General features: G+C 38.6%; 2 protein-coding genes across 2 annotated transcripts; both read left to right on the top strand.

Moving 5' to 3' along the window:
* The first annotated feature begins 4,987 nt into the window (after positions 1-4,987).
* On the top strand, positions 4,988-8,132 carry actc1a (actin alpha cardiac muscle 1a). The gene is made up of 9 exons (XM_058379145.1): positions 4,988-5,145; positions 5,921-6,071; positions 6,192-6,320; positions 6,551-6,661; positions 6,775-6,859; positions 6,970-7,131; positions 7,303-7,494; positions 7,621-7,802; positions 7,885-8,132. The coding sequence occupies exons 2-9, from the start codon at positions 5,943-5,945 to the stop codon at positions 8,026-8,028; spliced, it is 1,134 nt and encodes a 377-aa protein (XP_058235128.1). The 5' UTR covers positions 4,988-5,145; positions 5,921-5,942; the 3' UTR covers positions 8,029-8,132.
* A 1,291-nt stretch (positions 8,133-9,423) lies between these two features.
* Positions 9,424-13,116, top strand: LOC131345939 (neuroendocrine protein 7B2). Its single transcript, XM_058379146.1, has 6 exons — positions 9,424-9,560; positions 9,969-10,157; positions 11,469-11,618; positions 11,869-11,981; positions 12,310-12,363; positions 12,908-13,116. The coding sequence occupies exons 2-6, from the start codon at positions 9,971-9,973 to the stop codon at positions 13,016-13,018; spliced, it is 615 nt and encodes a 204-aa protein (XP_058235129.1). The 5' UTR covers positions 9,424-9,560; positions 9,969-9,970; the 3' UTR covers positions 13,019-13,116.
* Positions 13,117-13,377: the final 261 nt, after the last annotated feature.

Here is a 13,377-nt window from a genome sequence, read left to right on the forward strand (position 1 = left end):
GCGATTCGTCACTCCAGAGAACGCGTCTCCACTGCTCTAGAGTCCAGTGGCGGCGTGCTTTACACCACTGCATCCGACACTTTGCATTGCACTTGGTGATGTGTGGCTTGGATGCAGCTGCTCGGTCATGGAAACCCATTCCATGAGGCTCTCTGCGCACTGTTCTTGAGCTAATCTGAAGGCCACATGAAGTTTGGAGGTCTGTAGCGATTGACTCTGCAGAAAGTTGGTGACCTCTTCGCACTATGCGCCTCAGCATCCGCTGACCCCGCTCCGTCAGTTTACGTGGCCTACCACTTCGTGGCTGAGTTGCTGTCGTTCCCAAACACTTCCACGTTCTTATAATACAGCTGACAGTTGACTGTGGAATATTTAGGAGTGAGGAAATTTCACGACTGGATTTGTTGCACAGGTGGCATCCTATCACAGTTCCACGCTGGAATTCACTGAGCTCCTGAGAGCGACCCATTCTTTCACAAATGTTTGTAAAAACAGTCTGCATGCCTAGGAGCTTGATTTTATACACCTGTGGCCATGGAAGTGATTGGAACACCTGATTCTGATTATTTGGATGGGTGAGCGAATACTTTTGGCAATATAGTGTATCTTAATGCTGAGGCATTAAGAATTCCTTTCACTGGAATTAAGGGGCCGAGCCCAACCCGTGAAAAACAACACCTGAATTTAATGATTTGGAGGGATGTCCCAAAACTTTTGGAAATATAGTGTAGGGTGAAAAACAGAAAGACAAACATGTAGCACAAATTAGCTTCCATAGGTAAACAGGTATGTGGTGTAGATTTTTGTTACTTTAACAATTAGTAGAAAAATCCATAATAAAGAACAACATATTGCATGGAAATTTCCAAAGCCCTGCATGTATTTATAGCTGTTGTTATCTAGGGCACTCATGGTATGAGCTGAAGCAGCCAAATGTACTCCCCCATCGAAGGGTAATAAACACGTACTGCACATATGTATGGACTTTCACCTGTACAAACAAAAAAATACACAACAACCATTCCTTTCCATAATCTGAGTATAAAAATTCTATTTTTCCATCATCACATCACTTATGCAATTAATAAATGTGAAACCTACATTTCATAATAAATATTACAATTAACTAAAAAAGCCAATAACAGTTTTAAAATGTATTGAAAAATAATATACTGCTTTGATGTTAGTTTTTTATTTTCTACTTGAAGACTGAATGGTTTGAAGTGGTGTGAGATACAGCACTACAGTGAACACACAACACAATGCCAACTGCTGCAAATCATAAGTGAGTGGTGTTGTTCTGGAGCCAGTGTGTCCGGCCCTGTGTGTGTGCAGTAAGTGACTGCACTGTAATGTGTATTCATGTGGATATTCCTGATTAGCATGCCTGTCAGCATTGTGTCATCCTTGAAGTTTATGCTTCTGATGACAGCTGCTTCAATTGACACAACAACACACAATAGACCTTGTTGAGACCATATGTCACTGGTGATGACTCAAAACAGGGAATGTATAAATGATTTGGGTCTGCGCTGTAGTAGCATAGTAAACTATATTGGACATTAGTGTATGTGAGGTATTATGCAGCACAATATCTGTATATAATTCAGATAAGAATTATTATAATCTTATATATTATCTTATAATCTTATTCTGGTAAGAGAGTTGAGCTTAACAGCTATAGGTTTTCCTAAAATCTAAATTATTTGTTTATAATGATTAATGAAATTTTTAGTTAACTATATGGACAAGGTTAGAGGACATCACATGACCATCACACCTATTTGTAGGCCATTCCGCCATTTGTACAGTATGTGTATGCTGTGACATTACAGTTTCCCTTCATGGAACCAAGGGGCCCCAAACCTGTTCCAGCATACCAATGTCTCTGTGCACAAACAAAGCTCCATGAAGACATGATTTGCCAAGGTTGGAATGAAAAACCTTGAGTATCCTGCCCAGAGCCCTGACCTCAACCCCACTGAACACCTTTAGATGAACTGGAACACCAACTGCACCACAGTGACCACTGCTGCTATGCTGTATATATATATATATATAATTTTATATTTTATAATTTTTGTGTGTTGTATCTTGTCTAAGCTGCTGTATCACAAAGAATCTATCTATCTATCTATCTATCTATCTATCTATCTATCTATCTATCTATCTATCTATCTATCTATCTATCTATCTATCTATCTATCTATCTATCTATCTATAGTCCAATTCAACTGATTTCAGAGTCTCATTCATTTTAAAATACAATAGTTCCTATAAGTTAAGCATTTTGGGAAATTGTCATTAATTTGTAGCCATCAGAAACTTAACTAGAAGCCTCAATACATTAATCAGTATTAAAAATATTAAAAATCAGTATTAAAAATCATATTAAAAAAGTAGATTTAAACATAAATTCTTGTTAAATTGTCTCTCAAACTTTGACATATAGTGGCTGTGCCTCCTGTTGTTTCTCTGACTAATCCCTTCTTTACCCCATCACTAACGTTTGTAGACAGCCTCTTCCAGGCAGAACAACAGTTGTGCCATATTTTTTTTCTATAATGGAATTAATGATACTCTGTAGATTGTTCAAAGTTTGGTATATTTTCTGTTATTAACCAACTCTGATTGATACTAACTACCAGAACATGTTTTGAGATCTCATTGGTCTTCATATAGTTTATTTGGGTTTGCTCTCTAATATACTCTAGGGCCTTCTAGGAACAGGATTTATGTTCACATAACGTAACACTATAATAGCACCCAGATAGAGAACAGAAAAGAATTCACAAACTATGTTGATTTTTCCTCCCAGTTCATTTAGGGTATTATGGGTTATTTCTGTCAACTGGAGTTCCAAGTTTTAGCCCAAAAAATGTAGAAACATTCAAGGTGGGCGGATACTTATTTAAGGCAACGTAATGTAATACTCAAATTGATTGTCGCCTCAAGTGAAGACAAGCAGGTTGGTCAACAAACCATTGCCTCTAACACCATAAATTTTAAAAATCTATTTGTCACCAACAACTGTTGTGTTTCAGATAAGGGTCTGGTGGGGCAGGAAGAGCAGCTGTTTTAAACAATCTAACACCTCATACATTCCCTTTTAAGGACCTCAGTTCCCCCAAATGCACTCTTGCTGTATTCCACTTAGTCCACTTCAGAACAACAGACTATTCTAGATATTTATAGCTGGCAGTGTGGTAAATAAACCCACCAAGATCTTACTACTGAGTCTGATCGCACTATTCACTGTGTGAAATACTTAAAAAGACATGTGAGTAAACACATATGTAGATATAATGCAAATATTTGCTTTAGCATGTCTTGTAACCTTACATTACACATATGGAGGACATTCCTGCTGAGCATATTTACACAGCAGCCATGTTAGAAATGACCCCACTGCCTGTGGTATCGTTCTGAATATCATCAGCCACACCGAGCCTGATCACAGTTATTCTGAGCTGCCATTATCACTTGGAGTTCAAGGGAATCCTCGAGGATTGTGCTCACTATCTATCTGCGTATCTAGTGTGAAAATGTTCTAAGTATAGTGCCTCTAAACCAGAGGATGAGACTTTGTGCTACACAGAAATGCACACACATAATCCGACTATGGCACAGCCCAATGGAACACAAATCTACTGAATAACTCTGGTCCATTTAAACAACACAGTGTAAAGGCACACCCCGCAAATAAGCTGATTAGAATTAAGCACGGTTAAAAAATAAGTTTTTGAAACTGAATCCATACTCTTTTATCTGGCTTTAATGAATGGCATCATTAAAGACAATAATGTTTCGCAAACCTCATATATAGTATACAAAAGTCCTTGATTCTGAAATAGTAGCTGAAATGCGTGGACTATCATTTGCTTTATTTTCCAAAATTGACTATTTGTGACTACTAAAATCTTTGCTAGTTCATCTACAGGATGTATTGATCAAATTAAAATTAAAACAAAATATCTTTTATGGAAATATTTTGTAGAAATTCATATAATATGTGATTAGTGACATGCAGTCTAGGAAAGTCTAACACTCTAAATAGAGCAAAAAAAAAAAACCCTATGTCCTTTCCTCATAGGGTTTAGCAAGTAGAGAGTGCTGACAAATAAGGAGCTGACAGTGGTCAAGAGCTGCGTTAATGTGCACCCGAGGACACCTGTTACACGCCATGACCCTAAAAGGACACGTAAGAGCCAATCAGAATGCAGCAGCTCCACGCTGTCCAGAAAACAGTTGTGAAGGAGGGACAGAGATCTTCATCCACCCCCCTTCCATTTAGCCACGTAAACCCCACCTCAGCTGTCTGGCATGTTTTGGGCCCCATCACACATGCCATTGGCAGCATTGCATCGTGCTGTGCATTTGGCCCCCTGGCTGGTTCCTTAGCCAGATCTGAAACATTTACTATTACAGCAGATCTCCTCCTACTCCCACATAATATTTTCATATGAATGAACAATTTGAACAAAAATGTTCTAACTGGACGTCTGTAAAGCTGCTTTGTGACACTGTCTATGGTTAAAAGCACTCTACAAATAAAATTTTAATGAATTAAATTTGACTGCAAAATTATTATTATTGACTGCAATATTAATTATTATTATAATTAAGGAGACATAAAATTGCATCATGCATCATATCCATGTCGGCAAAAATGCAAAATATGCAGATTGAGATTTATATGTATCATAACATGGCTGAAAATCCAGTCATGATTGTTAAACACTACACATGTTTTTAAAAAATGTACTCATACAACTTGCTCAAATATAATAACATAATAACACTATGTGCAATTATTCACTAACAGTAATGAAAATGAATGAACTGGGAATAGTGTAGGCTAGAAACTACAGTCTTCTCCACTTTTATAAACAAATAAAGGCACAAGTTCTGCCACAGGGAGGGACTCCAGTCTCCTAAAAATCACCATTCCATTTTAGTAGATTCCTGCCGCTGAAGATCAGGTACTACATTCCCTTACTAGTGAGCCATTTTTCACCAGCTCTTATTTAGGCTTGTGTGAATACTTGAGCCCGCCCGGCCCCCGGCCCCCCTGGTATATTTAAGGAGCATCCCTCACACTCACCCTCTGTCCCAGTGGAAAATCCAGTCTTCCAGTACAGCTTGGTAAGTGCCTTGTGTTTTATTTTCATGGACTACAACAGGGAGGGAGGTGGACAGGGTTAGGATACAAAACCTTGAGATCTATGTGATGGTGGATCAACTATAATTTTTAATATTTGGTAACATAACTAAATCTTTTATTCAATCTCTGTTTGTGAAGACAGTTAGTGAAATTCTATAGGAAGCACATCTTCTATAGGAAGCCAACTTAAGTTTGATTTTATTTTCTAGAAATATTCCAAAATCAGTAAGACCTCTGAAAAGATTGTTAAAAACAATGAATGTGAAATATAGAAATTAAATTCAAAAATCCAATTCAGAAATTAAATTCAAAAATCCAATTCAGGACTACTGACACAGAGTCTGCTGGCTAAGGGAATTTTCATGGTAAGAGCACATAGCACTCAGAGAAGAGTTACTGTTTGTTGACAGCTGAGTCAGGACCATGCTGTCACTCATCAGCTCACAATCTCCTTCATTTGTGTAATTGCCTCAGGGGTAGCTTCATTGATAAGGGGTCTCTGCAGGTCCACCTTTTTGTGATTACACAAAGTGATACTTAAAAGATTATTCTGGTTAATGATAAAATTATGATGCTTGACTGGACAATATGGCCCAAATTTTCTTTTTCTTTTCTTTTTTTTCTTTTCTTTTCTTTTTTTATTACATTGTGTAGTACATGTTAAACCTCATTCATATAGGTTGTACTGTATATACTAAAACATAGAACCCTAAGTGTTAAGAATATTTTTTCTTACTGTTATCTATTTCTTTTTAGACCATCCCAGAAAAAACTAACCATGTGTGACGACGACGAGACCACCGCCCTCGTGTGCGACAATGGCTCTGGTTTGGTCAAGGCTGGGTTTGCCGGTGATGACGCTCCCCGTGCTGTCTTCCCTTCCATTGTTGGCAGACCCCGTCACCAGGTAAGTCAAAAGCACAACAGGATGCAGCAACAACATACAACCAACGGCACATACTCATGCTTGATTTGTGTTAAAGTGCAAAAGAATGAATGATTTCTGATGGATGGATTCTCCCAACAGGGTGTGATGGTGGGTATGGGTCAGAAGGACAGCTATGTTGGAGATGAAGCCCAGAGCAAGAGAGGTATCCTGACTCTGAAGTACCCCATTGAGCACGGTATCATCACCAACTGGGACGATATGGAGAAGGTGAGTGCCAAAGACATCAAGAAATACACACAAACTTATTATAATAAATCACAATATCAGTAATGTGATAAAAACTTTTTGGGGGGTATTGGTAATGGCTTAAGCAAAGGAATATAATTTCTATACATTTTGTCAGTTTTAGATCAATTCAAGGCAAGTTTTTTTTAAAACTTTTTCTTTCTTTCTTTCTTTCTTTCTTATTAACTTTTTTCTTTTTTTAACCTTCACAGATCTGGCACCACACCTTCTACAATGAGCTGCGTGTGGCCCCTGAGGAGCACCCCACACTGCTCACTGAGGCCCCACTCAACCCCAAGGCCAACAGGGAGAAGATGACCCAGGTCAGTAGAGAATACAGAGTACACTAAAGCCCACCCTACCCTGAAATACATTGTTGACATTTATGCTTCACATTAAATTATACTGAAAATGACAAATATCCCATTTCTTATAGATCATGTTTGAGACCTTCAACGTCCCAGCCATGTATGTGGCCATCCAGGCTGTGCTGTCCCTGTACGCCTCTGGCCGTACTACTGGTCAGTTTCTCCAGGAATAATCATTGCAAAATAAAGCTGTTATTATTATTATTATTATCATCTGTTTGTAAATTTACACAAGATGTACACTCTTTTGCATGGCTTTACAGGTATTGTGCTGGACTCTGGTGATGGTGTGACCCACAACGTCCCCATTTATGAGGGTTATGCTCTCCCCCATGCCATCATGCGTCTGGATCTGGCTGGTCGTGACCTGACTGACTACCTGATGAAGATCCTGACTGAGCGTGGCTACTCTTTTGTGACAACTGGTGGGTATAGAACAGAACTTTAAGAACAGTTACAGAATAAGATATTTATGAGGAATGATTCCTAAAATACCTTCGAAAAAAATTTATTTGACTAGACTAATTTATTAAACATCAGTATTGCCTTCATGAGTTGCACTTGTGTAGTTTCTCACTAAAATATGTCCTCCATAGCTGAGCGTGAGATTGTACGTGACATTAAGGAGAAGCTGTGCTATGTCGCTCTGGACTTTGAGAACGAGATGGCCACTGCTGCATCCTCCTCCTCCCTGGAGAAATCCTACGAGTTGCCCGATGGCCAGGTCATCACCATCGGCAATGAACGTTTCCGTTGCCCCGAGACCCTCTTCCAGCCTTCCTTCATTGGTGTGTCTTGCTAGTACAGTACACTTTGTCCCACACTGCATCCTACTGTTGACATGCTTATTACACACAGTACGACCTCCCATCCATGGTAACTACATGCTTTACTGATGTGATATTACCTCACAGGTATGGAGTCTGCTGGTATCCATGAGACTGCCTACAACAGCATCATGAAGTGCGACATTGATATCCGCAAGGATCTGTACGCCAACAACGTCTTGTCTGGTGGTACCACCATGTACCCTGGTATTGCTGACCGCATGCAGAAGGAGATCACTGCTCTGGCCCCCAGCACCATGAAGATCAAGGTAACATACTACTGAATAAAGTCAGAAAAGCAGTCTGAATCTGGTCTATGCACATTCTAATAATGTTTCTTCCTATTTCCAGATCATTGCTCCCCCTGAGCGTAAGTACTCTGTATGGATTGGTGGCTCCATCCTGGCTTCCCTGTCCACCTTCCAGCAGATGTGGATCAGCAAGCAGGAATATGATGAGGCTGGCCCCTCCATTGTCCACAGGAAATGCTTCTAAATGCTTATCCTATCCGTCCGTTTACCCCTCTGTCTGCATTTGTACTGTTTCAATTACTGTATATACATGTACTATTGTAATAAAGTTAACTGCCTGTAACAGTATTCAAGTTTCTCATTGTCTTTTACTGATGAAAGGTGTTTAAAACATTTTAGAAATGAAAACGTTCACAGGATCAAAATTGCAGGAAGCAATGGCACCTAAGGGCCGTGGTTATAGTGTGATCTTGGGTGATTGTGTGAAGTTTCAGTTTGTGTTTAATTGGTATTTCCTCTAGGTTTTCTGATTTTCACCCCCTGTCCAAAAAACAAGCAAGACTAACTACAAGATCAATAAATTCCAGTGTTGTTTTTCAGGGGTTGGGCTTGGCCCCTTATTTCCACTGAAAAGAATTCTTAATGCTTCAGTATACCAAGATATTTTGGACAATTTCATGCTCCTAACTTTGTGATAAAAGTCAGGGGATGAGCCCTTTCTGTTCCAACATGACTGCACACCAGTGAACGAAGCAAGGTCCATAAAGACGTGGATGAGCGAGTTTGGTGTGGAGGAACTTGACTGGCCTGCACAGAGTCCTGACCTCAACCCGATAGAACACCTTTGGGATGAATTAGAGCGGAGACTGCGAGCCAGGCCTTCTCGTCCAACATCAGTGCCTGACCTCACAAATGTGCTTATAAAGGAATGGTCAAAAATTCCCACAAACCCACTCCTAAACCTTGTGGAAAGCCTTCCCAGAAGAGTTAAAGCTGTTATAGCTGCAAAAGGTGGGCCAACTCCATATTACATTCATGTGCATGTAAAATCCTAGTTTTGGAATGGCTTAGAGTCTCCACTCTAATTCATCCCAAAGGTGTTCTATCAGGTTGAGGTCAGGACTCTGTGCAGGCCAGTCAAGTTCCTCCACAATAAACCTTGCTTTGGTGTGCAGTCATGTTGGAACAGAAATGGGTCAGCCCGAAACTATTCCCACAAAGTTGAAACTATAAAATTGTCCAAAATGTCTTGGTATGCTGAAGCATTAAGAGTTCCTTTCACTGGAACTAAGGGGCCAAGCCCAACCCCCTGAAAAACAACACCTGAATTCAATGATTTGGAGGGGTGTCCTAAAACCTTTGGCAATATAGTGTATGTGTGTGCATGATACTTTGAGATAAGATGATATCCCATCTGGGGTGAATATTGTCCTGTCTTGGGCCTGGAGGTCCACTGTGATCCTGACAACAATGATAAGTAATAAGAAAATAACTTCCCAGTGATGCTCAGAACAAACTGAAATTTTCACCACACAAATACATTTTATGTAATTATAATGCATTCTTTCTGTAAAAATACGCTTTATTTGTATAATGTCAGGAACTTTCTAAGAATAAGGATGAGTATAAACAGGGGGAGTTGTAGGCTTGTGTCCTTTTGCACCGTGGGCAGAGGAGAAGAGCTGGGTCGCTTAGCAACAGCGCAGTTTTCCGGAAGAGAGGAGGAAGCGCGTATCTCCTCATCCTCATAACCTCTTCCCACATAAACATTAGACGGTAAGATCTTATTTATACTCACATATAGGCTTCTTTTTACAAGCAAAAAATCCTAATCGTTGTTTTGAGCATTAGAGAAATGTGAAAAACTGCGCTTGGGTTGCTTTCTTTGTGTCCTGTTTGCTGAAGGTGGCGCAGTATGGGGGAAGCAAGCAATGGCATCAACAATGCGGTCATGTTGTTTGTCTGCTTCAGAATAAAATGTGTCATAATCTGTGGAATATAACAGTAGATGGAGTTTAACGGACAGGGAATATACATTTGTGTTGCTTTCTGTGCGCGTGAATCAGAACAACACAGGCCAGACTTCAGAGGATAGAAAGGATAGAAATCTAGCTAGAAATGAGCGTGTTGTGATGAAGACTGTGTGGTTTCATCTCGGTGTGTGTTGTGTGCTTGATGGTGCAGGGATGGGCTCGCTGGTGTTGGCGTTGGTGTTGAGCATGGCGGCGCTGGTGAGCGGCCGGAGCGCGCGCGCTGACGCGGACATTGAGCGGCTCCTGCACGGGGTGATGGAGCAGCTCGGCATCGCGCGACCCCGCGAGGAGTTTACTGCGCACCAAGCCGCTAATGTAGCAGGCCCGCTCAGCATCCAGGGTGCACACACACACTCACACACACACACACACTCACTCACACATACACTATTTATTAACGTTATAATATAATAAAGAAAAAAAGTAAATGTTACATATTAAGGATGCAAAATACAAGCTTGTCATTAACAATATCAACGTGCTTAAATTATGTTACCCTCAAAAAGGTGAAAGTAGAGTACAAATGACTCGTGTTTTTTTTTTTTTACTTATTTTTAAGTTTATTTATTTATTTATTTATTTATATTTTTGGAAACTAAAACGTCTAGAATTTAAATATTTGTATTTATTTTATATATTTTATTTTATATTTATTTATTTTATATATTTTATTTTATATTTATTATATTAAGAACAAAGTACGCCCCAGACATTAATTTATACTTTTATTGTAATTTCTGTTGCTTTTTAAAACAACAATGATTTTTCACTTAAATCTAAAATTGAAAAATGAAGCATTTGCATTTTATATACTTTCTGAGAGGACGTAGTACAGAGACAAGAAAGCTAGTTTCAGTCATGATCTTGTGTTTGCCACACATCCATCAGGCATAACATAACCATTGACAGGTGATGTGAATAACACTGATTATCTCCTCATCTGTTAGTGTGTGGGATATATTAGGCAGCAAGTGAACATTTTGTCCTCAAAGTATCCTTAAGTCCTGTAAGTATCCTTTAAGTTGGGGGGGGGGCATGCAGCACTTAAAGGATCTGCTGCTAACATCTTGGTGCCAGATACCACACCAGACCTTCAGGGATCTAGTGTAGTTCATGCCAAAAGAGGGACCAATAAAATATTAGACAGGTGGTCATAATGTTATGCCTGATTAGAGTATACTATATTCACTTGCAAATCCGTTTACTAGTAAGATGTGTACAACTGTGCAATAACCTAATCAGCCAATCATGTTGCAGCAGTACAGTTCATAATATCATAAGATCAATTAATGCTCAAATATCATAATAGGAAAAAAATGATGATTTTTGGAACAGTAAAATGTCATCTGCCTATTGGCTGATTTTATGTTAAATTACTCTGTGTGAGAAGTGGCTGTTACTGATTTGTGGTGTGATATATAGTTTATCAAGGTAAGTAGTTTGTTTGATCAAATGAAGAAATATTACACAAGCAGTCAAAGTAAATATCAGCACCCATGGGACTCCATTTCAGATTCGTAGACTGGAACAACTGCTGTATGATGGGCCTTATCAACTGATTGTTCTGGAGAGACTAATTTGTCTTATTCTTTGCCTGTAAGTGTGGTTTATTCTGTCTGCAAGTCAAGTTACAGGAGTTTGTGTCCACTAGGTGGTGCTCACGAGGGACTTCAGCATCTTGGCCCCTACGGGAACATCCCAAATATTGTTGCAGAACTGACTGGAGACAATGTCCCAAAAGACTTCAGCCAGGACCATGGATATCCTGATCCACCTAACCCATGCCCTCTGGGAAAAACGGGTACAAATGAATCTAGAAGCACCTGCCATACCCACTAAAATATTATGCTTGAAAGTGTTTTTTATTACTATATACCACCCATATAAGACACCATACAATAATAATCCATTTAATTTCATTTAGTATTACCACTGCTCCACTCTGTCATTCTAAGTTAGAATAATCAAGAATAGATTGCATTTATTTAAAATAGATTTTCTCATTAATTTTCTTCTTAAATGATCACAGTGACTTTTCTTTTGTTTTCTAGCTGCTGATGGGTGCCTGGAGAATTCACCAGACACAGCTGAGTTCAGCCGAGAGTTTCAGAAACACCAGCACCTCTATGACCCAGAGCATGACTACCCCACACTGGCCAAATGGGTGAGTTACAGTGTGGATAAGATGGACAGAGAGTCAAGATTAGCATCTGTTCAACATCTGGTGCAAGCCCAGCACAAAATCTCGAACTGGAACGGAGTTTATATGCTGCTGTTGAGAACATTGACTCAAATCATCAAAGCTTTTTTTTGATTATATTAAAAATAAAAACAAAGTCTAACCTTAAATTTGAGTTCCAGATATTTTAATACTAGCTGAGAAAAAAAAGCAAGAACTTACTGTTTCTACTGATCACTACCTTTTTCCAAGTAAAATACAAAATATTTATTCAAGCATTCACTTACATTCTTATTTCTGACTGTGCTTCCAGAATAAAAAGCTGTTGTATGAAAAACTGAAAGGAGGACCGAAAAGAAGAAAAAGGGTTTGTTCAGATTGTAATGATTCTTTACCTATTTTAGCTAAAGGTGAGATATATATGACCCACTAATATGGCTGTTACCCTGTCATGGTGTCACAGTTTCACAGTTAAGTCATAGTTGGACGGATAACTCTTCCTGTTTATCTGTTCATTTGTTCCATTCACAAATTCACAAAATGAGTGCTGAGCGCTGCCTTTCATCACAGCTACTTTCTTTCAGCTTAATAAATAATAATAAAATATCAATATACAAGATTTAATGGGAGGTGTGTTTTTCTACAAAAAAAATCAGTTATGTGATTTTATAATTTTGTTATATATAATAGAATATGAACATTTTAAAATCACATTTTTCTTTAATTGTCAGTACCAGCTTGTGTTATTTAAATGGCTCATTAATACCATAATAACACAAAACCATGATATTTTTAGGTTAGGTGATCATACCATGAAAATGTAAAACCATAAACCCCTGACCACAGGACAGTTTGTACTTGTATCCTGTTAAGGAAAAAGCTGACAGACTCCCTTCTGTTTTTTGTTTCAGAACACCAACCCGTATCTGATGGGACAAAGACTGGACAATGTGGTGGCTAAGAAATCTGTGCCACATTTCTCAGAGGAGGAAGAAATGGAAACCACTACAAGACAAGTCTGATTGTAATATTATAATGACAGTTACATAATAGAATTGTTGTATCTCTCTGTGCATGTTAAAATTAAATCCAATAAACCTGAATCATGAGATGAAACTGATGATACTGAAGATAGTGATCATTTAAAATGTATTTTTCTTTGTTTTCAGGAAGTTAAATAAAACAAAAATGTTCATGTGCAAAATATTTTTTTGATGTGTGTTTTTAAAAAGTTCTTCTAAAATGTTGCAATGATCTTTTTTCAATAATGGACATCCGGTACTTGTTACAAAGAGCTTGATCACATCATATTTGTCACATTTCTCTTTTAGTCACCAGATTTTCCAGATGTGAGATTTTCCAGACACAGCTGTTCTGATCT

The sequence above is a fragment of the Hemibagrus wyckioides genome, linkage group LG25 (genome assembly GCF_019097595.1).
Source record: "Hemibagrus wyckioides isolate EC202008001 linkage group LG25, SWU_Hwy_1.0, whole genome shotgun sequence".
Classification (NCBI taxonomy): domain Eukaryota; kingdom Metazoa; phylum Chordata; class Actinopteri; order Siluriformes; family Bagridae; genus Hemibagrus; species Hemibagrus wyckioides.

Bases quoted from the DNA above. Each gene is read 5' to 3' on its own strand.
- actc1a (XM_058379145.1), top strand. From the start codon at position 5,943: ATGTGTGACGACGACGAGACCACCGCCCTCGTGTGCGACAATGGCTCT. The intron at 6,662-6,774 runs GTCAGTAGAGAA...CATTTCTTATAG, and splicing joins ACAGGGAGAAGATGACCCAG to ATCATGTTTGAGACCTTCAA. The intron at 6,860-6,969 runs GTCAGTTTCTCC...ATGGCTTTACAG, and splicing joins CGCCTCTGGCCGTACTACTG to GTATTGTGCTGGACTCTGGT.
- LOC131345939 (XM_058379146.1), top strand. From the start codon at position 9,971: ATGGGCTCGCTGGTGTTGGCGTTGGTGTTGAGCATGGCGGCGCTGGTG. The intron at 10,158-11,468 runs GTGCACACACAC...TGTGTCCACTAG, and splicing joins AGGCCCGCTCAGCATCCAGG to GTGGTGCTCACGAGGGACTT. The intron at 12,364-12,907 runs GTTTGTTCAGAT...TTTTTGTTTCAG, and splicing joins GACCGAAAAGAAGAAAAAGG to AACACCAACCCGTATCTGAT.